The sequence below is a fragment of the Rattus norvegicus genome, chromosome 6 (assembly GCF_021556685.1).
Source record: "Rattus norvegicus strain SHRSP/BbbUtx chromosome 6, alternate assembly SHRSP_T2T, whole genome shotgun sequence".
Classification (NCBI taxonomy): Eukaryota; Metazoa; Chordata; class Mammalia; order Rodentia; family Muridae; genus Rattus; species Rattus norvegicus.
In genome coordinates, this window is record NC_141539.1 from 67,514,346 (window position 1) to 67,542,102 (window position 27,757).

Sequence of the window (27,757 nt, forward strand, 5' to 3'; positions counted from 1 at the left end):
CACACGGGTAAATAGCCAGCTTTAATATTCAGTATCTTTAAGTGGTTGTCATTATTTTATATTGTCCTCAATGGATCTCCACATTTAGGCTTACACTTGCTGTATTTCTAGAAGAGTGCTTATAAAGGAACGCATATGACCAGTAGGACCCATGTGAAAATGAATACCCTTAATAGCCTCATCTAAAACACTGTATCCTAACAAGAATCTGTCTTTGTTTTTCCTTGTGGTGTGGTTTCCTGGTTGTCTTTCTCAGTGAATTTTAAATGAATGTGAGTTTCATCTTACTCCTACGGGCTGAAGGAGCTCATGCTGCTACTGTTTAACCTCTAAACTTGGGGCCAAAATAGAAGCCAGATATTTACACCAATAACAGTGTTGGCCTAATCTTTCTCTCATTGAGGCAGATGGTAAAATAATGTAAACAGTGAGTCAATTTCCATATAACGGATGGTGATATGTACATAGTATGATGTTTCATGAACTTGGTTGGGAGTGTGTGCCCAGCAATTAGAGCAAACATTATTCTGGAGGCATCTATAGGGATGGATTTGGAATGAAATTAACATGTAAATAAGTGGACTGAGCAACGCTGGCTGTCCTCCCTAATACAGCTGTCATACAATGAGTTGAAATTTTTAATGGAACCGAAGCCTTATCTCCCGTCCTTGTGTGTGAAAGGGAACACAAGCCTGAAGCTGAGGTGTGAGCCTTTTCTTGTCCTTATATTCAACGTTAAACATCACTTCTTAGTTTAGAAGCTGAAACTTCCATTGACTTTCATGGATCTCAGCTGAATGCCGTTGGTTCTGTCTCTCTGGAGAACCATGCCTGATACACATGGTTGACTCATTTTAGAACAACTCATTCTCTGATCTTAATTTTATACCAGGACTGGTATTTCTTTGAAGAATTACTTCCTAAAAAGCACGTGTATTCGAAGGTCTCTGTGTGTCTCTCTTTGGTGGTTGAAAAATCGGATGCTCCTGAGTTGAATACTTTACACTGCTCCAGCCCAATGGAGAAGTAAAGTCCATCACAGGAGCAACAGCTCAAGACATACCTGTGACAGTGAGCTCACAAACGTGTGAGCCAACAAGAAAAACCAGTGTACCCAAAGCTGTAAGACAATAGTTGTGTCTAATTCTAGTAAATAAATCCAACTGCAAAGCTGTAAAAAGAAAACATTCCGAGGCCCAGGCTTCAGACAATATTTTTCCAGCCCAAACTCCAATGCAATATATAAGGAACACTCTGCAGACTTCCTTTGAATATTGTTACATAAGCTGCATAAATGGTTCTCAAAAGATGTACCCACACCCACAGTCTGAGCATACCTTTGAGTTTACTTGAAGTCTGTATCTCAGCTCATCCTCCAAACCTATGGAATCAGAAAGTCTAATGCTGGGGCCCACCTGCCTGTGTTTGCACAACTTCTCCAGAGGATTCTGGTGCCTGTGAAAGAAGAGGTACGTGACTCTGGTGAATGTAATAGGAAATGTCTCCCAAATAAAATCTTGAGTCAGACTTGATGAAAAGTAGATTTGCCTGATTTTTCTCTGCTGATAAAAGGGTCAGGAAGCAAAACTAGAGGAATGGTTTAAATATTTACCTCTTCAAATAAGTCTACTATACACATACCCAAGCATAAACAAGCATTTGGATGGATCTCTTCTCTACTTTTTTACAGTCTTGGAAATAATTACTTTCCTGCCAGCCAGCCAGTCAACCTGAGAAAACACAACCAACGCCAAATGCTTAAGATTCCATGTTATCTTTGAAAATAAAATACAGGATTATTTCCCTCCGTTAACAGTTGTTGTCCCCCACCTCCTTTTTTTTTCCCTGCTTTATAAACTACATATTTAGTTTGAAGGCAAAATTTGCAAGAAATGTACCAACTATAGAAAAGCTAAAATTAATGTGATGCAGAGCCACAAAGATTACTAGATTTTAGTTGACTCCTTCTATAATTTTCTTATTTCTTGCTTCAGAATGTTTTTCTTCTCATAAATACATGTTTCACAGGCACCTTTTCATTAGAGCCTATTTCATACTTTCAGTACTCTCCTGCCACCTGGTGGTGAAAATTAGAACTCACTACTTCCTCCTGTTAAACAACCAAAGCTTACCACCCAGTGCTAAGTTTAAATAGAAACTGACAAAGTCACTTGATAGTCTGTTAAGTCATCCAAACACAGGTCCTTTTGAAAAGAACAATGGATGGTAGAATTTGTTCCTTTTCCATTCAGGTATCTAGACACTATCTAGATTAAGACAAGAATAGTCAATGGGAGTAGCTATTTTTTCCAAACATTAAACTATTTATTATTTGCCTTAGGATGCCTGACAATAGAAATTAAATACAGCAAGAAATGTAACCATTGCTATTAAATATAGAGTTGGTGATAACTATTCAGAATTTGTGGTGGCGTTCCCACCATTTATTTTCTAACTACTGTGCTATAAATAAATGGCACCAGGGGAAAAGTCCAGTTTAATCAAAATTTCATTATAAAATCTAAAACTTATAGCTCTAAGTTGACTTCTCACTGGGCCCAAATTAAGTGTCGGCACAGTGATAAATTTTAGTCATTCATCAGAACGTACTTTGGGTTGTATTACTATATTATAAATGTGATGTCAAGGCCCTAAGCCTAATAATATAAAACCCTCATAAGGAAAAAAATATAGGAAAGATGACAATTTCAACAACTAAGTTGGCATTTGTAATATGTCAAGTTTTCTTCCTATATATCATCTGTATTATGGTCTCAGGAATGCTGAATGTTCATATGGGTCAAATGATGCCATGTTAAAACTATGTCTGATCAATCCAGACACCTGGGGGGCAACAACTGACTCAGCCTTCGAGAAATCCTATTTTCCTTTTATCTGAATTATTAGACAGTAGCATTTATTAATTGTTTGCTATATTCAGGATCCCAAACTAATGAAAGACTGAGAAACTGTCTTGTCCTTCAAAGCCAGCCTTAAATGCACATGTCTCCAAAGCCAAATACAATTCATTCTCCCTTCCTCATGGGTAGGATAGTGCTTGATTCCTAGATCCAGAAATGCATATCAAGATTACCGTGTGCTCCTCTTTTTTCCCTATTAGGTTCTGACTTCATTAACAGAGGAACCATATCTTAATCATTTATAATCCTCAAAATCTAGCATAACGCCTATCCCAAATGTCCCCCAAGAAATGTTTGCCACATAACTGGAATAAATTAAGGCAAATGTTAGGGTGTAAAGAGTTGAGTCCGCAGTAATGACTTCCATTGGTTTATGCTTTATCCAAAACTGCTCCTGGGTGAATTTATTTCTCATCTTAAACTCTCAGTGTATAGTGCTTGACTTGGCTCTTTGTAGAGTTACAAAAGAGTAAGAGCATGCTTACACAGCCCCTGTGGTGAAGGAGTACTGGGTGATCTGTTAGCTCAATGCCCTTTGAATCAGCTTCCCAGTGGATTCGTCCCAAGCCCTTCCGAGAAGGCACAAAACATACTGTGCAGCCAAAGGAATCTTGGCCCCTTTTCTTGCTTGATTTCATTTTCCCTTCTCCATGATAGCTCAGAAATGCTCAAAATAAGATTGGACATGGGCAGAATCAGGAAATGGTTGATACATTGGGTTCCTTAGGCATAATAAAGAAAACCACCATATCCCAGGATATTTTTCCTGCTCTGTAGTAATAAAAAAAAATCCCAACAGAGGCTTTCACTTCAACCTTAGGGAAACATAATTTGGCACTTAGCAGTAAAATAGTTTTGCAAGTGAGAAGAATAAGAAGGTAGTAATGGGATGAGAGATAATACCATGACACCAGGTCAGACCCTGGGAATCTCCAAGCTGCCAGTGCTGGGAGACAGACTCATGGTTCATTGCTCTTGGACTTGGACAAGGAGCTTCCAGATGCTGTCTGTTTTTGCTGTGTGATAAAATTAGTAGTTCTAATGGAGAGCATCTCGGGCTAGGAAAGATAAAACACAAACAAACAGCAGCACAGTCTGACATCTTAGGATCAACCTAAGCTTATGAATGACTCCGACACACAACTGTAGAGACACCTATCAGTAAGATTCTGAAGAGGCAAAGGTGTCACCAGAGAAACCATTAATTTAACAGTTCTTTGAGCATTTCATACATGCAAATATGTTTAACCACATTCAATGACATTCATTCCTCTACTCCCACCCTGATCCAAGCCCTCTCTTTCCAGCTCCCTCTCAACTTCAAATCCTCTTTTTTATTAAATAAATCTTTTTTATTTTTTTATTTTATACACACAATTTTTGCTGTGCATGTATGTACACCACATGCATGTCTAGGGCCCAAGGAATTCAGAAGAAGACATCAGATCTCATATAATTGGAATTGCAGATGGTTGAAAACCACCATATGAATGCTGGAAACCTGGGTCCTCTACAAGAGTAAAAAGTGCTCTTAAGTGTTGCACTATGTCTCCAGCCTTTCCACTCTTTTAATTACTTACTGACTTCAATTTGTGCTACCCATATGTTCATGGGTATGAGGCCCTCTCCTGGAGCATGGTTAGCCTGCCAAAGGCCATACCATTAAAGAAAACTGAGTCTCCCTTTCAAAGAAACTATCAACTGCCAATAACTCCTCAATTAAGCTCATAAGGTCCTTCCTTCCTCCATACTAGAATATTGACTGGCTTGATATTGAAGAATCCTTTAATGAGCAACTATAGCTTCTGGGCACCCATGGATGTATAGTTCTGCCATGTCCAAATGGCATTGAGAAACCAACATTTTATAAATAACATATATGTATGCATGAAATAATTTTCAAAAATTATTGACTAGTTATCTTGAGCAATCTCCTAAAATTAACTATATTTCTGGTTCTCAGCTATAATCCTGTGGGGATCATTAGATCTCTGTAGGCTCTACATAGTCTCATCTGTTTATTAAGTCCACTGATGCTCAAATGCCCAAGTACCACAAATGTTCAGGGACAGGAGCCACAAGAAATAACCTGGATACCATGTCCAAGAGGCCTCAGTTTCCCCTTGGAGGGAAACTAGCTCTCTGAAGCAGGACATGCTAGCATAAACAGCAGAGGCTAGGAATACGTCATTAATTCTTCGATCTCATTCATAGAAGTTAATCTGCCAACTTACAGAGAACTGGGTTAAGGCAGTGTCGAAGAGGAACAAAGTAAGAAAATCATTTACACAGGTTTGAATCCCAAAATCACCACATACTCAATGTGTGGCCTTGGGGAAGACATTTAGCCATCCACAATTTAGTTTCCTCATCTGTCATGTAGATGAGAGTTTCTTACAAATATTTAATGACTTAAATATGTAAAGAGCTTTATACATTGTCAGGTACATAGTACATCCTACCATTAAATGGTTCTTCAAGACCTGAAAATTAGTTTGCTAATGTCAAGTTCTTGTCATTTTGTACAATTAGAAATGATAGAAGAGTCACGGGTGCCACTGCATGTGCACATTTACCTCCCCCAGAATGTGTTCTCCAGTGCAGATGAGACCCATTTATTCAGATTTGTAATAAGGACCTTATTCTATTTGTAAAGAGGTGCATGAATTCCTTTGTCAGTGTCTCATAATGAGGCAGCTCTGCATTTGAAACCCCAAGAGGGAATTCTTGCCTTCCTCTGTAGCTGCTGTAATACCTTGCAATCCAGACAGAATTTGCTCTCTGCTTTCACTCCAGATCCAAGCTTTACACATTTTGTTTCCCCAGTTGGGTATCTTCAAAATAATTTCCCCCAGATGCGTGTAACTTTGCATTTCTCAGATGAATCTTGTTTTGTTAATTTTTTTCTCTATCAAATCTCCAAGTTTCCTTAAGTCTTTGTAAACTATCTCAGTATGTAGGTGCTAAATTGTAAACCCCACTGATGCCTCTTTCCCTGTCAGAGAGCTTTTTGAATTTACAGCCGCCGCTTCTCTGGGTCTTTTGCTTTAATCCCATATTCCTTTCACTGGACCATGGCACTGGCCTGTTCTTCTCTTCTGCGCTGTCTCTCTGTCTCTCTGTCTCTCTGTCTCTCTGTCTCTGTCTCTGTCTCTCTCTCTCTCTCTCTCTCTCTCTCTCTCTCTCTCTCTCTCTCTCTCTCTCTCTCTCTCTCTGTAGGGAACCATTCTGAGCTATACAGTCACAATGGATGTGGGGAGCGGGTGTGGCGGCAGTCCCAAGATGGCGCCCGGGACTGCAGCTAAGTCTCATGACTAGCACCTGACTTCCTCACACACCTGAAACTAGCCACGTCCATTGTGAGAGCTGCGCAGGCGCACCATGATGCAAGACCAGGCCATGTGACGTGGACCTATGAACTGAGATTACGCAGCCTAGACTGAGGAGGCGGTTTGAGGGAGGATATAAGGGAGTGTGCGCGGGAGCTGGGGAGAGGAAGGGAAGAAAAGAGAGATTGCTGCTTGCATGCAGAAAGAAAGGTTCCTGAATAAACTGCTTTGAGAAGAAAGTCGTGGTGTCCCTCCTTTCTGCAGGACGAAGACGGAAACGACATCTCTCTCCCTCTCCCTCTCCCTCGCCCCCCCCCTCTCTCCCCCCCCTCCTCCCTCCCCTACCCACCTTACCTCTATCTCTCTCTCTCCCCTTCTTTCTTTCTCACCCCATCCATGTTTTTCCTCTCCCTCCTCCCAGACAGACTGTTATTTCAACAGTACATCCTTTCCTGGTGTATATCATAACATATTCATTGCAGTATATATCATAATGACAGCATTAGTTTCATAAATTGCAGCCATAGGCTCATCTGCTCATGTGTGCTCTTTCTTCTTTTGCTTAGTGTCTTGGGTAATCAGATTTACCTTATCGACTCCCTGATTTTCTTGAGAGGTTTGGTGTCTGTTATTTTTACAGTACTTAAGTCATATCCACTGGCAGCTAGACAGTTACCAAATATCACAATTACAGATAAAAATGATACACATCTGTGTAATGTCTGGCACTTGCCCACATATTAACACAACTTGCCACCTTACAAATTTACTCTCTGGCATTGCAATAGCCATCCTTATTTTGAGGAGTTTAATTTTCCTTCCTGTGGTGATTTTGGGGGGAAATGTGTATAATTGTATTTCAGGAGACATGTGAATGATGGGTGATGTTTTGTACTCTTCCAGAACTGAAAATTCAGGAGAAGGGGAACTCCCCGTGTTGTTTGCTTTTGCAGCAATAGCCTTGCTACTTGAATAGTTTTTACAACATCAGGTATGACTCATTGGCAAACCTTGCTGATATAAAATTCATATGCCTACATGCTTCCTCCTGAAGGTAGCAATTTGCATTTCTGTAGAGTATAGGAGAAGTTTAATATCTATTATTATTTGCTGACTACCCAGAGCATTCACAATGGGGTACAAGGTCAGCTCTTTAAAACATGTGTAAAACTAGCTCAGAGTCACTAGAAGCATTTAGGTGGCACTTTAATTAGCACCTTCTTGGGTCAGAGAACTCTAGAAAGCTTCCCAGTATATACTCCCAACTATGGAAGCTGTCAATTCAGACTCCTCAGATGAGAGGTCTGCCAGAGAACAGCTGTGGATTCTCTGTTTCACTGTGAAACGTGGTGGCTAATTCATCTCACCCCTACTTGTGCAGCTTGAGATGAGAAGAATTCATGGACCCCACCAACATCTGCTGGTACCATGCAAATGCTTTACATGCTGATGTCAAGCATTTACATGCTGATTACAAGATGACAGTAATGAAGGAAAAGAGCTTATCTGAACTCAGTGGTGAAAGAATGGTGTATCAGTGGGTTAGGCTGTCGAGGGTGGATGCAATGGATCACTGAAGGACAACCCTGGGGACAGGGTTTCTGTGATGGTGAAGTCAAGCTGGAGCCCTCAAGTCACTTAATAAAACTAGTCATCAAAGGGAGTGTAAAAGGATGGTTTTCCTCTTGCCAAAACAAAAACGTAGCTTCTCTAGAAGCAGTACCTTTATTTTGGACATTTTACATTTTTTTCTCTGACAATCTTTCAAATATTTTTAAACAGTAGAGCCTGAGGTCACCGTGTTGTCGGTTTGTTTACTTTGGGAGATGAATATGCAGGTTACAACAGGCCACCTGCACAATATGCTTTCCAAATAACAGCCTGGATTTTAATATGAGATACAAAAACAAACTTTCCACACTAAGCTATGTCACAGCTGGAAAACCCAAGCAAAAGAAACCACAGATATCTAAATGTCCAGTGGCAGGGAAATGGTTTTGCTAAGGAATACAGTGAAATTAGTAGACAACCTTAAAAATGTATTTTCAAATCAATTTAATAATTTGGAAGAAAGTTCAGATTAACTGAAAGAATTATAAGGCTAAATGATATCTCAATGTGATCTTTATATAGGGTATATGTGCCAACATCTGTACACTTTCTCACATTAGAAAGAAACAGATCAACTGGCAATAACTTATCTCCTAATGTCAAGCCCAAAATAAACTCTGGACAATGAGCTGCCTGTAGTGACTATTATCATACCAAACTACCTGCTGGTTTTCAGGCTCACTCATTATCACAATACTACCTGTGGCTCTTCTCAAGTCTTCTCACATCGGCCCCTACCTTAAATTTTTTCAGCACATGGGCATCCCTTCCCTGAGCTTTTCATCCCCATATAACCCTGTGTCCTTCCCCTGTCTCTGGCCTTTCTTTCCCCTCTCCCTTCATGCCCCAGTCCTGTCTGTTGGTAATGTTCAGTTTCAATTTGCTACTTTCCCTCTGTGCTCTCCACTCTTCCAAATGCCTCTGGCTATACTCTCCTTCATATCTACAATGAAAACTTTCCCCTCAACCAAACCTTGGAGCTCTACACTATTAAGAAGGTTAAGGAGGATTTTAGTTGTCTTGTACTTTTTTCTTTTCTCAAGATTTGTTTATTTTTATAGGTACAGGTGTTTGTCTTCATGTATTTATGTGTACAACATGAATATTTGTTGCCTGCCAAAGCCCAGAAGAAGGCATCAGATTTGCTGGAACTGGAGTTACAGATGAATGTGAGTCACCATATGGATGCTGGGAATTAAACCAGGGCCCACTGCAAGAGTAGTACGTGCTGTTATCTGCCAAAACATATTTCCAGTCTCTCATTTTTCATTCAAACATCCCAAGATGAATGTGCTTTACTATTAAAAATAGAAAATAGGGGGCTGGGGATTTAGCTCAGTGGTAGAGCGCCTACCTAGGAAGCGCAAGGCCCTGGGTTCGGTCCCCAGCTCCGAAAAAAAGAACCAAAAAAAAAAAATAGAAAATAAGCAAATGTTTTAAAGCACCTAAGAGATAATGCAGCAGAACAAACATTAATTTGTGTGATATAATCTGAGACTTGGTAATAGTTCATCTTTCCCAACAGGATCTTCCACTAGAACTTGAAGGCACTTAGGGCTAAACATTAGAAATATATCTCACAATATATTGTGGACAAAATATATAATCTTTTTTGTTGTTTCTATAAATTAGTATATTTTAAAATGACATGTTTTTCTATATCATATTTTGTGTTGGAGATTCAAACCAACTTGCTCACAGTTATCTTTTGGCTCTTTTTTTTTTTTCCCCTCAGGATAGTTATAGCCTCTGATGGCTAAAATGTGGTGGCATTTTGTCTCTGTGCCACCAAAGAGCAAATATGTGTGATGAAAAAAAATTACAGATGAACTTCTGTAGCAGAGACAAAGACTGATCAGCAGGTAATTCCAAGTACAGACATAATCTCTTCAGTTTCAAAGAAGCAACCAACCTTGAATGGAACACATCTCCAGGGACCTATGTCACAGTTCACTATAGAATATAGTAGCCATGGCTAGGAAGAAATAATAAGGTTTCCTTTATACTGCATAGAACTCAAGATCCTTGATGTCATGTACAATACACCAGGGATAATGATATTGGACTTTCCTAGGTTCTTGCTTCCTTTTCTTCAAAGGCAAGAGAGCTTGTCCGATACTGAAGCACACTTTACAGGTTTTACTAAGAATAAACTATTTTTACCATACATTTTAAGAACCAAATAAATAATTGGAGTGATTTTAGTAGTTCTAGCATGTAGCTTTCAAGTCATTTCTGCAGTGTTTATCTTTACTGAAGTGTGTGAAAGGTTAACTAATTGATAGTAAGGTGGTGATTAGAGATGGAGCACACTGTTTAAAATATTTTTAAAGCACAGTTAAATGCTTATAAGAAATCATAATCTATATGGAGATATGTACTTGTTAGTCTGAAAGAACAACCAACAAGTTATTAGCACATCTTTTTTAAAAGGACACTGGAAAGGTGACATTTTTCTTCACACTTCTGTGTCCTCCGGAGAGTTTACTAAGGCAAATACTACTTGGTAACTTATGCTTAGACCAACAAAACTTTTTAAAGGGTAAGATAAACAATAAGTAGAAGTTTGTTTGAAATAAATATATACCAGTGCCCACCTGCACCAGCACAGACCAGTGGCAGTAGGTGGGGCACAGCAAAGGCGCTCCATGACTGAGGTCTTTGCTCCTTGGGAAAATTATGCTGACTGATTTGGAAATTCTAAGGCATTAAGTAACTTAAATGATAAGCAATTTAAAACAGATTTTGAAAGAAGTTACCCTGAGGCCTCCTTTTGCCTAGCCCCACTCCCTACTTCCTAACTCCCACTCTGTGACGCTTCAATGATATTCTTGTTTTCTCTGTTATGGGAGAATTTGAAATGGAATTTTCAGTGAGTTGTGTTCTGTTCCTATTGTCTCTTCAGATTTGTTATGAATTAGGTCATCAGAGCATCAGAAATCAGCATCAAAACAATTACTTGTAAGCACAAGAAGGATAATTGGCCACTGGTAGTGGATGGGTAAATTGAGGCAACGCACAAAGTACTCTGAAACTCAGAGTGATAAGCCAAAATAGAGGTGCCCTGAACAGGGGGCGGGGGGAGGGCAGCCAAATCACCTGATCAGTCCTCCAGGAACAAAGACTGCCTTAGGTGACTACTGGGGGGCATGGAATGAGAAGTCAGGAAACATTAACGGCAATTAATTACAGTTCATACTTATATTCCTTCCCAGGACAGGTAGAAATGTATATGTAGCAGCAGACAAAACCATGTCCCTCACAAGATTTGTTGCCAATGCATACATTTGTCAGCTGATTTGCCTATAGCAAAGAAGCCTGAAGCTATAATTTGTGTTCGTGATAAATGGAGATTTGGAAGACATTTGCTATATCCTGCCTTTTTGCCTATTTAAGCACCAGGCAAATACAAAAGACACTACCAGAATTTGCTTAGACTACATTGAATTAGGGAGTGTGGGAGGGGATGTGAGTGTGAAATATTGCCATTTCTATTGCAATCCTGGAGCCGTCATTTTAAATTGTGAACTACAGTTGTTTCACACCAAGGAACTGGAGCCCTTCCTGATTTGAAGGCATTGGCAGGAGGCGTCATTTGTCAGCAAAGGAAAGAACATAATTCAAAAGGAAAGTTGCCTGGCCTGGGAACTTAAAACAAATGAAACAAAACTTCACCCTTTGATTCAGGGTCAGGGAACCATTCCTGTCTCTCCAGAGACAGGAAATTGCCCCCACCATCTCACTTCCTCCTCCAAGCACCAGACATCTAATTAGGGGACAGAGTTAGATGAGGGTGGGCACTGGACACTGTCGGGGAGGTTTTGTGAATTGATTGTTTCTTATGTATTCTGTGGTGGTCTCTGGAAAAGAACCATTCTTCCACAACCTTCCCCTTGCTTTCTCTCCTGATCCCAAGCTCTGCAAAAGGACAGGTTTCCTTTGGTACCAGTGTGTGTGTGTGTGTGTGTGTGTGTGTGTGTGTGTGTGTGTGTGTGTGTGCGCGCGCGCACGCGCGCGCGCGCGCGCGTGTTTAGTATGTTATGTATGTATGTATGTATGTATGTATGTATGTATGTATGTGTGTATGTGTGTATGTGTGTATGTGTGTATGTATATATGTATGTATAAAGCACTCCAGAACATCAGCTTGCCTCTCCCTCCTGACATTCCCTGCTACTTCTTTGTTGCAATTTCTACCCTAGCTCCTCTCTTCACAAACCTGAATCTAATGCAGGCATCAGGCACGTTATAATGAGTTACCCATTCATCCATTCCCCTATCTTTTGGACAAATATTCATTTACAGCCTGTGATGGATGAGCTATTTGAGAAGGGAGAAAATCCACTCTACCATGCACCCTTCTGCCGTCCATATTTCTAAGAAATTCCAAAAACTCTACCCCTAAAGCAACCATTTACACTATTTGCAGCTATTATCTGGATATGTATATACAAAGAAGGTATTCCACAGAAATTACACATCTATTCTAACAATGCTCTATGAGTCCCGGATGGATGATACCCACCTCCTTTAGTAGCTAAGTAAAATGAACCAGGAGAGCAAATAGAATCTGGTGCCCATGGCAACCTGCATTACTGCTTTGAACTTGTCAATCCGCCACAAGGAAATCACATTAATGGGATGTTTTTCCGCTACAAGTAGCTTTTGCTTTCACATTTTAATTACAGTGCTAGATTTTTTTTAATCTCTAAGTTTTTCAAAAACATGAGCAAAAGAGGAGATACTAATACTGTTTCAAAAATGTTATTTAAGTTCTCTAGAGTTGGGGGAAGGAGACTACATAAAGAAAAAAAGGCGATACAGTCGTCTTTCCTCTACATATGACTCAGACAAGAAAAGTCTTAGGCAAATACCCTTTTTGCGTTTTATTTTTAATTTCTAAAAATTGGTAGAAACAGAGATGTCAACATGTGTCTCACCGAAGTGTCAGGGGTTAATGTGTGCAAAGTGGTAAGGACAATACTACAGATGATCAGTTAGAATTGATGATTAATGTTAGGTAGGAATATTTTGCTTTTAACTTGGGTCCAAGCTACGTCATTTGATTAGTATTAGCTAGCAAAAATTCTTTTTGGCTACCTTTAATTGCTTAAATGTGGGCTGTGTCTGGAAGGTTTATGAACAATTTTGTAATTTCATAAAAATAGCTAAATTTAAAACTAATTCCTACCACTGAGAAAGCTACAAAAACAGGAGATGGCCTCTATGTGTCACTGTACCCAGAAGAAACTCCAGGGAAGATAAACTTAGGCAACAAGAGGAAAAGAACTCATGAGCATTTCTTAAGCTATTCCGTAGTTTCCTGCATTCTAACCAGACGAAAAACTAGGCATTTGACACAGAGCAGTTAGAGATCACACTTGTGGTACAGTTGATAAGATGATAATATCTTTGGTAATATCTGTGGTAAGCTTGTGATACCTTTGTCTTTCTAAATATTATAGTCCTTTTTTTAGACAAATGAAAAAAAAACAATCTATGCAACATTTAAGAACTCACTTCTATGCTCTGAGTTTATTCTCTTTGCAACCTCTAGATAAGGAGGATTATAAACACAGACTATGACAGAGCTCTAGACTCTGGCTCTTAACTCCTAGGAGGAAAGATTCAGAACCCACAGAATTGGCTGCTTTGTTTGCTGGCTTGCTCTTTGAACCCATTTTATTAAGGTATCATTGATACCCAAAGAACTGCTGAACGTGTGCAGTCTGATGAAGCTGAATACATCTCAACACACATGGTTGTCATGGTAATTATCCACTACTTCCCCGAATTTTTCCTAGGGCATTGTTGACCAGAGACGTAGACCAGCCCCAGGAGTTTCCCAACAACCACTGCCACCTGAGTAGGTCCTCTGAGTAGAACCATTCTCATAGACACATCAGAGCCCATGGAGTAAAGGGTGGAAGCAGAAGGGAGCTACCTCTCATTAGTTCATAGTTTGCTCTTAACGCCTGACATATAGAAAAATTATGGGCAGGTCCTATCTACTTTCAAGTCAATTTCATATCATATCAAAGAAAGGTCTCTCTGAGTGTTGTAGGCAATCAAGTGTCTGGCCATGTTTAACCCTAAGTTTCAGTTTTTGTACAATTTTATCCCTCTTTCCTCCCTCAGGCAGAAACCTTCAAAAGAAAAGAATGAGACAAAGTTCTTCCCTTTCTTTCCTTTGTTCTACTTTCTAGGACAGCCACACTGACAGGGAGTAGAACAAGATAAGAGGGGAAAGAGGCACTAGTACAGTGGGCTCTTTGCTTTAGTTCCTACTAGACTGAGCAGATGGAGAGAGCTTTTGTGGAGTACTCAACAGAACTCAAACTGCATTCCTTTTGGTATGCTGACACAAAGACTCTCCTTGGCAACCCTTAGATGCTGTGGCTGTCCTCCTGTAGAGCTGTTCTGCTTTCTCCTCAATACCTCAGTACACTGTCCATAGGGTGTCTACTCTTAGGATGGGGCCATTTGACTTTGATGGAATCTCCCTAAAAACAACCCCATCCAGCTGCCTTCCACAGTGCCTACCAATAGTGTTCTTTCTCTGTTCCTTCTCCCTGGGAAAAGAAGACACTCCCTACACTGTCCTTCTCTTTCTACACAACCTTGAGAAGCAGACCTACTGATTCTCACACTCTGGGAGGCACACACCAAACTACTAATACCTATACATTTTCCTGAAGCACATCATGGAAAGGTTGGGTAGTGGAATGCAGGACTGAGGTAAGACTGAAACTCAGGGAAACTTGGAATAGGTATCCTGTGGCCTGGAGCAGCAGGAAGCACTGTAAGGAGAATAGACTTCAGTGTCTAGCCCTTTAACAAATGGCACTACCTGGCACCTACTGTATGGCTCCCAGTTATTGCCTGTTTCTTTCTGAGAAAAATGATGGTTGCATTTGGCTTCATTACAAAGGGGTTTCCCTTTGTTTTAGGTTCTTGATGATATGTAATAACGCATAAATATAGTACACATGGAGCTAACAAATATGTTATATATATGTAATATACACATAGGGCTAATACATATGTGTGGCCAACACAGCAAGATAAACTAGGAAACGTGGCATGTCAACAAACTTACATAAGAAGCACAGAAACCTCCTGGGAAAGAAGGAATCAAACCCAGCCCTTTGGCTCAAGATACATCCAATAATATATCAGTGGAATGCCTTACCACTGACCACAGTCTGGAGATAGAGAAGGCCAAACAGCTATTGACTTTAAAGATGACCGAAAGAGAGAAAGAGCCAGTGATCAACTAATCTATAAGGTTCTGATGGTCTTATCTGAGGGTGACTCAGGTTTTCCAAGCTTAGTTCACAAGCTTAGTTCACAAGTTAGCAAAACTGGGAAACTCTCAGCTTCATTTCCTCCATATCTATTACTCCACAGTCAGTGGGACATTGGAGTGGCTTAGTAATCTTTTACTGTAGGTATTGAAGTATGTGCTAATACCCACAATCTGATGACTTTGAGGAATCAGGCCTCTCCTTCCATCATGGGTTCTGGGTCTCTAACTCAGATGGTTAGGTTAACAGTGATCGATTTGTACCCAGTGAGCCAGGTTACTGACCCAGCCATTAGATTTGAAGCAATCTGAAACAACTGAAAGCCATAATCCACAATCTAGGAGTTGATAGAAAAGAACTCTCCAATCTGTTCTTGTCATTAAACCAGATTAAGTTCCAGAAGATACCAATCCCCTTGTATGTGATTAAAGGCACCTCCATTTTCATCTCCTGTCCTGGAGATTCTGTTAGTTCCTGCTCTGTATGTTGACCCCACCCTAGCCCACCCCTGCTAATTGCAATAGAGTTGCAAGCTAAGCTGACCTAGAACTCAAAATCTTTCTAACTCATCATCCCAAGTGTTCTGATTACAGGCATGTGCCACCCTTCCCAACTTAAGTATCATTTTATTAGAAATTACTGGTCTGAAATAAGACTCTGTCCCTATCAAGAACTCTGTAGATGCTGTGGCATATAATACAGATTTTTGAATACTCAGAAGAATTGTTATTGATGTGTGGTGATGTTCTGCAACTAGAAGCCACTGTTGAATACTCAGAAAAAAAGGGCTTCTAACAAAACGCTTTAGTAATAATGTTCATCACTATGTACTCCAAATTTATTAAACTGCAATATTAAAAATTTTAGAAAATCGCCATCTCAGCTAACTAACCACACACCAGCTAATAAATAATCTGTCTGCCTTCAGAACTGTTGTGAGGATAAAATGGTTGATGTAATCATGCCTGACTGATGGAATCATGTCTGACTAATAAACGAAAGCTGCAGCAAGGTGCTGTAGGTTATAAATACACATCTGAATTTAAAAAGAAAAAGAACACCCTAAATATGTATTTTTATGCATATCAGGAATGGCCAAAGAAGAGAAGCCCGAGGCAACCATGTATAACTAGGAATACAAAGTCTTGGCAGTGACTACTCAAACTGAAGAACTAAAAAGCCTCCATCGCTCCCTCAACATGTTCCAACTGGCTCATCCTTTACCTTTCCCTGCCTTTGCCTCGTACTGATTTGACCCCGTAGTTTTTATGACCCAATCTAAAAGAAAAAAAGCACCCACAAACCAACAACAGACCGGTACAGAGAAAGAAAGGGTAAAGTCAGAATCTATTTTATCTTATACCACACTGCAGTACTCTGGCTGTATGCAGCTTTAAAGTAAAGAAATACCTCCACCTAGTGGGGAAGAAAGGGTGTCAAACACTGGTGTTTGCCTCCTCCCATCCCCACATTAAATTTGGCAGCTGTTCTGAAGCTATATGCCAACTAAATCATGCTTGACACTCATATTTGTTTCTGGCTACTTAATTCATTCATTTAGTTCAGTAATAGATATTAACAACATTATATTCCCTACAGCAATGCAAACAATTACAGGCATTTGTAATGTTCCAGCTTCTGTCGTGTCACAAATGCTAATGCACCAGCAAAACTAAATGAAAAAAATCTCTGTCCCGCAGGCAGTCAGCTAGATAGAATAAGGCGGATGTTATCTTCTCTCCTAGTCAGAGCAGTGGATGAAGAATATAGTCATTTTGCAAAGAAAAACCATTAACAGCCTGGAGCAATATATCTATTACCCTCTCTGATTAAAACAAATGTTAAGCTAAATGTGCAATTCAACCAATACACGGCAAGTGATTTTTACAAGAAATAAAGATGGCATCATAGTCTCTGAGGTTGCACCCTCTGCTATGGTGTATTACTGAAGACTTCTTATGAGATAAAAAATACTTCAATCACCCAGTCGCAGTTAATAAAACTCAATGTCTAGGAGTTGGGTCTTGTGACCATTGAGAGTAGCTTGGGGAAGAGAAAAAAAGATTGTCTCTCAAAAAATGTGATTGAGTGTCCTTAATATGTTGTCTTATTAGCACAAACAGTATCATGCTTCTATGTGAAGTGAAACCAGAATGCTTCTGTAATTCTCTTACATGTAGACACTACATAAGCTGCTGCAAATCAAGTGCAATTGACAAATAATAGCTTTTAGCAATGTAATATTCAAAGATCTATTAGAAAAACATCAAAGAAATTGTATATCTAAGAATGGGATGGGGAAATAGATGTCAACAAACTACTACCAGCAGTGCTCACAGAGTGGGAAGCTAGTTAGAGCCACACTAAAAGATAAATTAGTGATCCTCCATGATGAAATGTGCTCTTAAGGTACCACAGGATATCCTCAGAGAAGACGTAAGGAGAGTCTGATCCTATGATACTCTTTGAGGTAGTAAAAGTGGCCAAGTGATACATGTGTGTTCATGGCTAACTTATACTACTCAAAGAAAATGCAAGCTTAAAATAAGATCATAGAGTGACAGTCATCAAGAACATCCAAGTACTATTTATAACTGGAGAAGATTATATCAAAACAGAGTATCTGGAGCTGGAGAAATGAACCATCAGTTAAATGCACTTGCTACGCAATCTTGAGATCCAGAGATCAGATCCAAGCATCCATCCGTACAACAGGTTTGGAGTATTGCAAACATCCATAATCCCTGCTCTGAGGTGGGCAAAGACAGGAAGAAGCTTGAGGCTTGCTGGTTTCCCACTTGGATGAGAAATGAGAGCCCAGGTTCAGGGAGAGACTTGCCTCAAAAAATTGAGAATAATAGAGGAAGACACAGGATGCCCTTTTGTGGCCTCTGTTCAGGAACAGGTGCATGTATGCCTGCACGTACATGGTAATATACAACATACATGTATAGTACAGACAAATAAATAAATAAATATTTTTAAATATGGACTAGACACTTTAAAAAGAAAATAGCCATGGCCTTCATTTTAGAAGTCCACATGAATAGACACAATTGTCAAAATATGATAGTTCTTTCAAAAAAATGACATCAAAGAATAAGTGAACAAAATTCAGAAATGATATTGTATAACTGAGAAGAAAAATTAGTGGCTATAAATTATTCCATAACATTCTGGGGATTGTCTAAACCATATTAATCATCGTTTAGGGCTAGTCGGGGATTTAGCTCAGTGGTAGAGCATTTTTTCCAGCAAATCTGGTATCATGGATTTAATCCAGAGCCATGGCAGAAAATAATTCTTGTTTGGATCCTTCATCCTGGTTACAGGATCATCAGTTGTCATTCAGCCTCCACTTCCTCATTGTAGGACACTGACTGGCCTTGATCACCTTGGGGAATAAGGTGGGAACAGCCAGGGGCTTGAGAGACCTGAGGTGGCAATGATCTTGGGAGACAGCTCATTTTAATGATGGAGAACAAAGGCTATTTAAACCTTTGGGGTGGGTGAGTAGGGGCTACCTGGACGTGTGTACATATTTGACCGTGTCCAGGGTGCTGGAGTTGCCTCATTTGAATAAGGAGGAATGTGCTAGTCCACATGACTTTATAAGGGGAGAGGAAGTTTAACCTAGCTATCAGGCTATGTGATTCCTCTGGTGGAGTAAAAGTGGGAACACAGGGATACATGCCCTGGGCCAGGGCAAGGGGAAATGAGACTATTCCTGCCAATCTCAGAATGAGATTTCCTGGGTTTGGACACCTTGACCCAACTCCTGCTACAGGCCTGCTTCCCCCTGTCCCACAGCTCCCTGGTCCCACAGTCAGTCTTATCATTATTGATACATGTGCTTTGCCTCTGAGAAATGTCCATGAATTCTGGGACTAATGTGATGACAGCAAAAGTGTCTGGCCCTTACTTCATACCTCCATTGTCATTATTGAGTCCCCTTCTACTGCCCAAATTTTCCATTAAGCTCTGAACTCAATTTCTGTTTTCCTTACAGACTTTGGTGCTGTCTTTATTTCTTCCAAAAATCACTTGGAATTTGAATTACATATTTAGGTTGACATGTGTTTTTCACCAGAGAGAGTTACAGACATATTGCTCCAGGCTCTGTGTGGGGTTTTTTTTTGTTTTGTTTTGTTTTTGTTTTTTTGTTTTTTGTTTTTTGCAAAATTTTGTATAGCAGCCAGAACAAGGACCAGTCTCAGTGGCCTAAAAACAACACAAATGTATTAGATTACAACTTTGGACACAGAGTCTCTCTACAAGCCGAGCTCACTCCTGGATGGTGGGGCATGGGGGTGGGGGCAAGACATGTTTTAATTATATTTTATTTGTTTATATACCTGTGTGTACATGTGTAGGGACAAGTGCTATAGTATATGAGTGGAGGTTAGAGAACAACTCACAGGAGTTGGCTTCTTGCCTTCTACCTTATAAGTCCCAGGAATCAAACACAAATCATCAGGTAAAAACCTTTACCACTAAATAATCTTGTCAGTGACCTTTCTTAAACTTTTATTTCATTTTATGAGCATGGATATTTTTCCTACATCTCTGGCTGTGTACTACATGTATGCTGCTGCCTGTGGAGGAAAGAAAAGAGCATCTCATCCCCTGGGACTGGAGTTACAGGTGGTTGTGAGCAGCCATGTGGGTACTGGGAATTGAACCTATGTCTTCTGAAGAAGCAGTCAGTTCTCTTAATTACTTACCCATCTCTCCAAACCTGGGGTTCATTTTTCTTTAAAACAAGGAACTGCTTTGTGGCCAAGTTTGCTCATTTATGATCTTCTAGCCTCAACCTACTAAATGATTACATGTATATTCCAGCTGGGATCTTTTCTCCATTCTCTGATGCAATTCTGGGCAACTGCTCACTGCTCCTGGCAGTGAATAAAAGGAGAGCATTGGGTGGCAAGCACTAGACTTCAACTTGACCTAAGGAAGATTTTCATGGTTGTTTCATTTTGTCTCTCATAACTCATTCAGAATCTCCAGATAAAATCACAGCCCAGAGTGTAGCCCTTGAAAACAGTGTCTTTATGCTATCTCTTCTTTTAGTGGGATTATCAGAAATGTTGTAAATGGTCTAAATATGAATTCACAGGTATTTTATTAGATCCACAATGTGCTCAATTAACAAGTATACTAAAAATACTAGAAAAGGTAAAATTAGTTTGTTTGAAATTAAAAATTGGAGAAATTTTCAATATCACTTATCATGGCTTGTACAGTTTAAAGGAAGTGATGGGGTAGATTGTTTCAAAGATTTTTTTAAAGATAAACTCACACATCTTTATTCTATATAAAATAGTCAACACCTTAATAAATGTTTCAAGTTCTCAATTTTCTTAACATTTGGGAGCTGTACCTTATTTTTTTTTAAATCCACCAGTTTTGATACATATGTAATGGTTAATCTTGATAGGATCTAGAATCAGCTAAGAGAGATACCTCTGGGTAGGTTTTGGGGTTGTTTCCTGAGAGGATTAGCTGAAGGGGAAAACCCTCCCGAGTATGGGTATCACCTGCCAGCAGTGACTCAGACATGAAAATCTGAGAAGAAAACAGGCCAGCTTTGCCCCCTTCTTGTGAGTTCATCTGCCATGTGGCTATCAGGGCTTCCATCCTCCATTGACCATAGAACCCAACCTTCTTCTTTGGCCTTATAATGTGGATGAGCTGCTCTCTAGGAATCCTCCAGGCCTTCAACAGCAGCCTGAGACTGCTGAAAGTATCCAGCATTGGGCACTGAACAGCTAGTGCTCTCAGCCTTTTAGGGTGTAGCTAGCCATTATTGAACTAGCCACCCCACACTGTATATGCTGATCTAATACAATCCTTTCACAGCTGTGGTGGTTTGAATGAAAATGGCCCCCATGGTCTCATAGGGAGTGGCATTATGGGAGGTGTGGCATTGTTAGATTAGAGTAGGTGTAGCCTTGTTGGATAAAATGTGTCACTGGGGGTTGGGCTTTGAGGATTCAGAAGCTCAAACCAGGTCTAGTGGCTCACTGTCTCTTCCCATTACCTGACAATCCAGATGTCAATCTCTCAGCTACCTCTCCAGTATCATGTCTGCCTGAGTGCTACCATGCTTCCTACCATGACAATAATAGACCAAACATCTGACTGTATATCTGACCCAATTAAGTGTTTCCTTATAAAATCTGCCAAGGCTCTGGTTTCTAGACACACCAATAGAAACCCTTACTAAGACAATACATATTAATTTTTTCAGTTCTACTCTTCTAAAGAAGCCTAACTAATACAACATATAAACTGGTACTATCTTCCTTCGACCATAATTTCTAAGAAAGTGTTTTAGATAGTTTGGACAACTGCATTTAACCTGAAAATTATTTTCTCATACTAATATATATGAGGACATGAGCACAGAAACCTTACATCAAAGAAATGTTATTTGAAGTATTCAGAAAATACTTTAGATAACCAAATAAGCAAAGTATGTCTTCAGTAGGAAGAAAAGTAATGTATTTTATAGAAACACAACATCCTAATTCAAAGTTACAAAATCTATCATGTAAATAGAGTATTTTCTCATGTTTCAGAAAACCAAATTATTGGGTATATGCATTTATTCTTTTTTTTTTCCGGAGCTGGGGACCGAACCCAGGGCCTTGCGCTTCCTAGGCAAGCGCTCTACCACTGAGCTAAATCCCCAACCCCCGGGTATATGCATTTATAAGACTACTAATGCATTCATTCACTAAGTGGCAATTGAGAATCTCTGGGTCAATCACTGATAGGTGCATGTAGGATACACACAGGTCCCTATCCCAAGAAGAAAAAAATGGCAATAGCTTATAAATAATAATAAAAAAAGGTTTCATGTATAAACAAAGAAAAAAGAAATGGATATAGAGATTGTGAATGCAAAATGTGTGGTAAGGAGGCGCAAGGAAATACTGTAATGTCTAGAGAATTCTCAGAGGCCCCCAAAAGAATATAGACTGTTGACAAAGCTCTTGTTTGCCCATCAGAACTAGATTGTAAAATACTCTTATTAAAGCTACAACATACTCTTTGAAATCAAGATGTCACTGAAGTAGAAATTAATACCTTCCTGGCAAGCATCCTTGGTTGCAGAAGATGCTAGGCACGCTCCTAGAGGGAAAATCTCATCAATGATTTTGCCCAATTCTAACAGAGCATGTGTGTTACATGGTTACACAATAGATAACAAATACTCAACGGCATATTTATTTGGGGCATAACCAACTGCTCTGTGATTGAATGTAAGTCCTGTCCCTTGGGACAGAATATTCATCTGATCCTATAATCTTGACCTATAACTGTGGGACTATGGCATAACCCCGAGTCAAGGGTCTGTGGTAATTTGCATATGCTTGGTTCATGGGAAGTGGCACTATTAGGAGATGTGGCCTTGTTGGAATAGGTGTGGTCTTGTTGGAGGAAGTGTGTCACTGTGGAAATGGGCTTTTAAGGGCTCCTAGTGTTTGAGCTTCACCCAGTGCAAGAGTCTCCTTCTGTTTACCTTCAGATCAAGATGTGGAACTCTTGTTATAAGTCAGGCCCAAGTAAATGTTTGCCTTTATAAGAATTGCCTTTACCATGGTGTCTTTTCACAGCAAAGGAAAACCTAGCTAAGACAGGGTCTCTGCAAACATCATGGCTGGCAGATTAATGATCCATGTGTGGCAAGAAGAAAATCTAGTTCAAAATGACTGAGTAGACAGTGTTGTTTGAAACTTCTAAAGCTTGACATCTGGTAGTTTATTTAGGCATATTTAAGAACAGTACAATTTGGAAAAAAGATTTATCTTAGGAGTCTATCACTATGAAGAGACACAATGGCCGAGGCAACTCTTATAAAGGCAAACATTTAACTGGGGTTGACTTACTGTTTCAGGGGTTCAGTCCATTATCATCATAGTGGGAAGCATGGCATTGTGCAAGCAGACTTGGTGCTGGAGGAGCCAAGAGTTCTACATCTTGATCCAAAGGCAGCCAGGAGAGAATTTGACTCTACACTGGATGAAACTTGAGCACTAGGAGACCTGAAAGCCTGCCTCCACTTCCTCCAACAAGGCCACACCTCCAAGAAGGCCACACCACCTAATAGTGTCACTTCTTATGGACATATGTGGGCCAGTTACATTCAAACTACCACAAGCTTCCTGGTGTAACACAAACCCATGAACACAAGGAGGCAAAATTACCTCAAAATTCTTCTCAAAGTGCATGTCATTCCTTTCATGAAGATGGGTTCTAAAGATAGGCTACATGTGTTACCTTAAGGGTCTAGGGGAGGATCTAGTGTAGTCTCAGTCATACACAAAGCACAGAGGTCATCTGTGGGGGAGATCCTGGCCAGATAGCACAAAGGTAATCTAGGCTATTAACCAGCTCCTACCTGTGGAAGCCTTGGGCTGGGGATAAAGGGGGCAGCAGCTGGCTATACAGGTAATACAGAAGTCATTTAGACTGTTACCCACCTTTGGTCCTGTTTGAGGGAGCTTGTGAGGAACCAGGTATCGTCTGGGCTTCCAGATAGCACAGGGGTTACCTAGGCTGTTAGCCACCCATTCCCAGCCTTCTGGGTAGGAAACAGGTTATTCACCTTAAAACCCTGCATGTTTTAAGATTTCTTTAGTGCATTCTATGAGTGCATGAACTGTTATACTCACAACAATACATTACTGTTACTTCCTTAAATGAGCATGTTACTGTCTAAATATATCAGTGAATTAGTGTGGCTTCCAAACTGAGGCACAGAAAATCCTTCTTTCAGAGGATGGTAGTTAATGTAGCGACTCTTACCTGGCTAAAGTGGTGATAATTTGTGACTGATGAATGCTTATCCTTAAACACGATCTGTGTCACTATCAGCAGCACTACTCCATCAAATTCCCAGGGACATTACGGAAGAAAGGAAGGTAAGAATATAAGGGCCAGAGGATAGGGATAGATGTCATAAAACACTGTTATCTACACAAGGCATTGCCTTTGCAACCGTGAATACTTATTCACTAGGCTAAAGAATAGGCCTTCCAGCTTTCATCATTGATTGAGGAGGTACCTATGAGCTTCTATTCCTTCCAACAGAGGTAATAACTGTTAATGGTTGCTGGACTGAGTTATATGTGCAATTTTCTCTAAGATATAGTCAATGGGGAAGTAGGGTGGGAAGAAGAAAGGGTTCCAAGGCAAAGAAAAGGGTAGCAGAGGCCTATAGGGACCAAATATAATCACGGTAGGTTGAGTATATGTACTAAACTGTCAAAGTGGGGGAAATGTTCCACGTGAAGAAAGCAGAATTTGAAGAGTGGCCATATGACAGGAGGGTGGCCCAATTAGAGGGGACAGAAAAGGCTAAACACCCAGAGAGTAAGCCTACTCAGCATATTTCTGGAAGAAAATGAATCTTTCTATGGCAGAGTCAGAATAAACGAAGGGAGTCAGATTGGAAGATAAAATTAGGTAAGTGTGTGGGGTGATTCCATATATCATTGTAAATTACTTAGTTCTAATGTGACTGACAAGGAGGCAAACGGAAGGGACAGGAAGAAAAACAAGCTTTTATTTACCTCTTAAAAGGGCAATCCTAGTTACTGGCTGTGTGATCGAATGTAAAGGGTTAAGAATATTTATTTTCACCAAATAATTGGTATGGAAGACCATGGTGGTGGCGTCAGTACAGTAGGAGGTAAAAAACTGTAAAATTCTGGAAATATTCTACATTTATACTCCATAGGATTGGCTATAGCGTGTGAATAGGTGCAAGAGGATGAGATAAATCAGTCCAAGGTTATAACATAAACAACTGGAAAGATAGCTTTGCCGTCAGAATGTTACTTCCCTATTAGACATGTTACGATGTATTTAACAGTTGCATATATGAATCTGGAGTTTTGAACATATAGATCTTTGCAGAAGATGGAAATTTCTACCTGGCAGATGTACTGATGATATTAAAACTATGAGATTAAGAAAGCTGACCAAGAAAGTGATAACAATAAGAAGTAGAGCAGAGGCTCTAAAAGGGGAAGTGAGGAGAAGAAAAAAAGATGAAGAGAGGTAGAGGAGAGCAGAATGAACTAAAAGGAAAAGGAGGCAGGAAGGACCAGGATTCAGAGAATGAAGTGAGGTGGAGGGAATCAACATGAGTCAGTGAGAAAACAAAGTTTTATGTTTGAAGAGTGAGGTAAGACTATCAAAGAAGAGGGTGCTGACCTGGGTGGACACTGAGATCTGAGAAATGCTCAGCTTGTTCTCTGATGATTTCACAGCGTGTGTCCGTCTCAGTAAGTTCAACAGAAGTTCCACGGGAGCGTTGGAGATTAAAAAACAAGTCCTAAAAGTTTCATGATCAAGCTGAACAAAAAGTGAGGCAGCAGATAAAGGGAAGGAAAAAAGCCCAAGAAGTTTGTCTTGGTATGGAAGAAATATTAACAGCCACAAACCTGTTTTCTGGTGTGAACTGGTAAAGGGAAGTGAAAACTGGTGACAGACAAGAAGGCAGGAAACGGTGGAGCTAGGTCTTTGAGTCTGACTGACACAATCCAGTGCACAGCTGGAACGGTTGGCTGTAGGTAGGAACAGGATTTGTCGATGGTAGTGGGTTCACACAGAAGGAAAGAAAATGAGCTGTTCTTAGATGATGATGGGGAAATATTCTAGGTTACACCAATTTCCTTCCAGATGGAAAATTACAACTATAAATAATTAAATAAATTTTCTTTCTTTGTAAGTTAAAAGGTGTTTCTCCAATACTAGCTTTGATATTTCTATGTCATTTTCCAAGTAGCAACCACAAAAGTTAATGAGTCCTCTGGGAATAAAAATGTAAGGAAGATATTTAGAGTTTTTGCTAACACAAACACACACACACACACTGTATGTTTTAAATCATGGATATTATGTATTTATGACCAACATCCTTTTCTAATCTGGAACCTCCTAATATTTATAACAAAGAATAATAAAATAATGCTACATGCACTTTGCATCTTTAAGGTCATCACCTTCTCTTTAAATTGGTCTTCTGGAAAATTTTCTCCAGTGCTCAGTTCAGCTCTGTGGGGAACATTTTGAAGCACTTGCTCATGACATGATTTTACAGTAAAGTTGAAGTTTGCCTTTCCACAGTAACTTGTTCTTTAATTAGGTCTAAAAGTATGTCTAGTCCAGAGTTTCTAAAGAACCACACATAAATTTCTTCTTAATTGGTCCACAGAGAGACCCTCTTGTAAGAGTTTCTTGGTCATATATTTTATACATGCCTCAAACTATATCTGTTTTGTGGAGATGGCCAATGTAAATTAGCATATTAAAGACTTTTAAAAATTCTTTGGATAATAAGGCACCTCTGAGTCCCAGTGTTGGCTATCCTCATCTATGAAATTCTTACTTTTCATTTAACAAAAACATAATAAATTGGGAAATGATGCTTTAGAGTTATTTCTTTACAAAACTACAGTATTCCATAATAAAATTATTTGAAATGTTTTGATAGGGTTATTCTAATGCTTGAAATTAAAGTGATATATACTCAGAAGCATGTTCTAGTGAACTTATTATTCATTTCTTATATGGAGAACATAAATAATCCACTGATACAACCAATCTGCTCTCACACAGACACTATGAGGAATACATTGAGTGCTACAAAATTAAAGATTGTCTCTTAAAAATTTTCTTATGGTCTACAAACTGCCTCCCTGAAGTCAATACTGCTAACATTGGCTACTATATAGTTCTAGTTTACCCCATGGAAGACTAGACTTCTAGATCCTTTATCTTAGACTTCAACATAAGACTTCAGCTGACCAAGTAGATGAAGTATAAATGTTAAATCGGAGCCAAAATTTTGACAATATGAGATTTTTACTTCTTTAAATTTCATTTTATTTTTAATTACATGAATATTGGTTTGTGTGAATGTGTGTGGATGCAGGCAGAGACGAAGGCTAGTCAATATGGGTGCTGGGGATCTAATGTAGGTCCTCTATAAGAGCAATATGTCTTTTTTTGTTTGTTGTTTTTTGTTTTGTTTTCCGGAGCTGAGTACCGAACCCAGGGCCTTGGGCTTGCTAGGCAAGCGCTCTACCACTGAGCTAAATCCCCAACCCGCAATATGTCTTTTTAAGGGCTTAGTCATCTCTGCACTCCAAGAGACTTCTAATGGTTTAGGGAGAGGAAGCATGTTTTTTCCCTTATAACCAAAGATGCCTTACATAGAATTGTCAAGGCAATCCCCTTGGACCAGCATGGATCATCTGAAAGACAACTGGACATCATGTGGAAGATAGAGTTAAGCCACTAACATTATGGGCTGCTATTGCACCATCGACTGCCCTGAGAAAAGAGCAAAGATGGATATACCATAACTTGATCTACAGGGAAAAGAGAAATATCTCTCTCCATTGTTATCTTTAAGAAACACAATGAACCTACATGACTAATCTATGTGTCAGAGAATAAGAATCAGTACTACCTGCCTTAGTTAGGGTTTCTAGTACTGTGAAGAGACACCATGACCGTGGCAATATTTACAAAGGAAAACATTTAATTGGATCTGGCTTCCAGGTTC

At 39.6% G+C, this 27,757-nt stretch overlaps 1 protein-coding gene across 1 annotated transcript in view; it reads right to left on the reverse strand.

Annotated features, from left to right (window-relative positions):
* LOC134479372 (uncharacterized) overlaps positions 1–26,582 on the reverse strand; it is a 221,594-nt gene extending 195,012 nt beyond the window's left edge. The window contains exons 1-3 of the mRNA XM_087554992.1: positions 26,576–26,582; positions 25,629–25,665; positions 1,338–1,455 (exon numbers count right to left, since the gene is read on the reverse strand). Coding sequence (XP_087411118.1) covers positions 1,338–1,455; positions 25,629–25,665; positions 26,576–26,582 — 162 coding nt within the window. The remainder of the gene's footprint in view (positions 1–1,337; positions 1,456–25,628; positions 25,666–26,575) is intronic.
* Between the last annotated feature and the right edge of the window lie 1,175 nt (positions 26,583–27,757).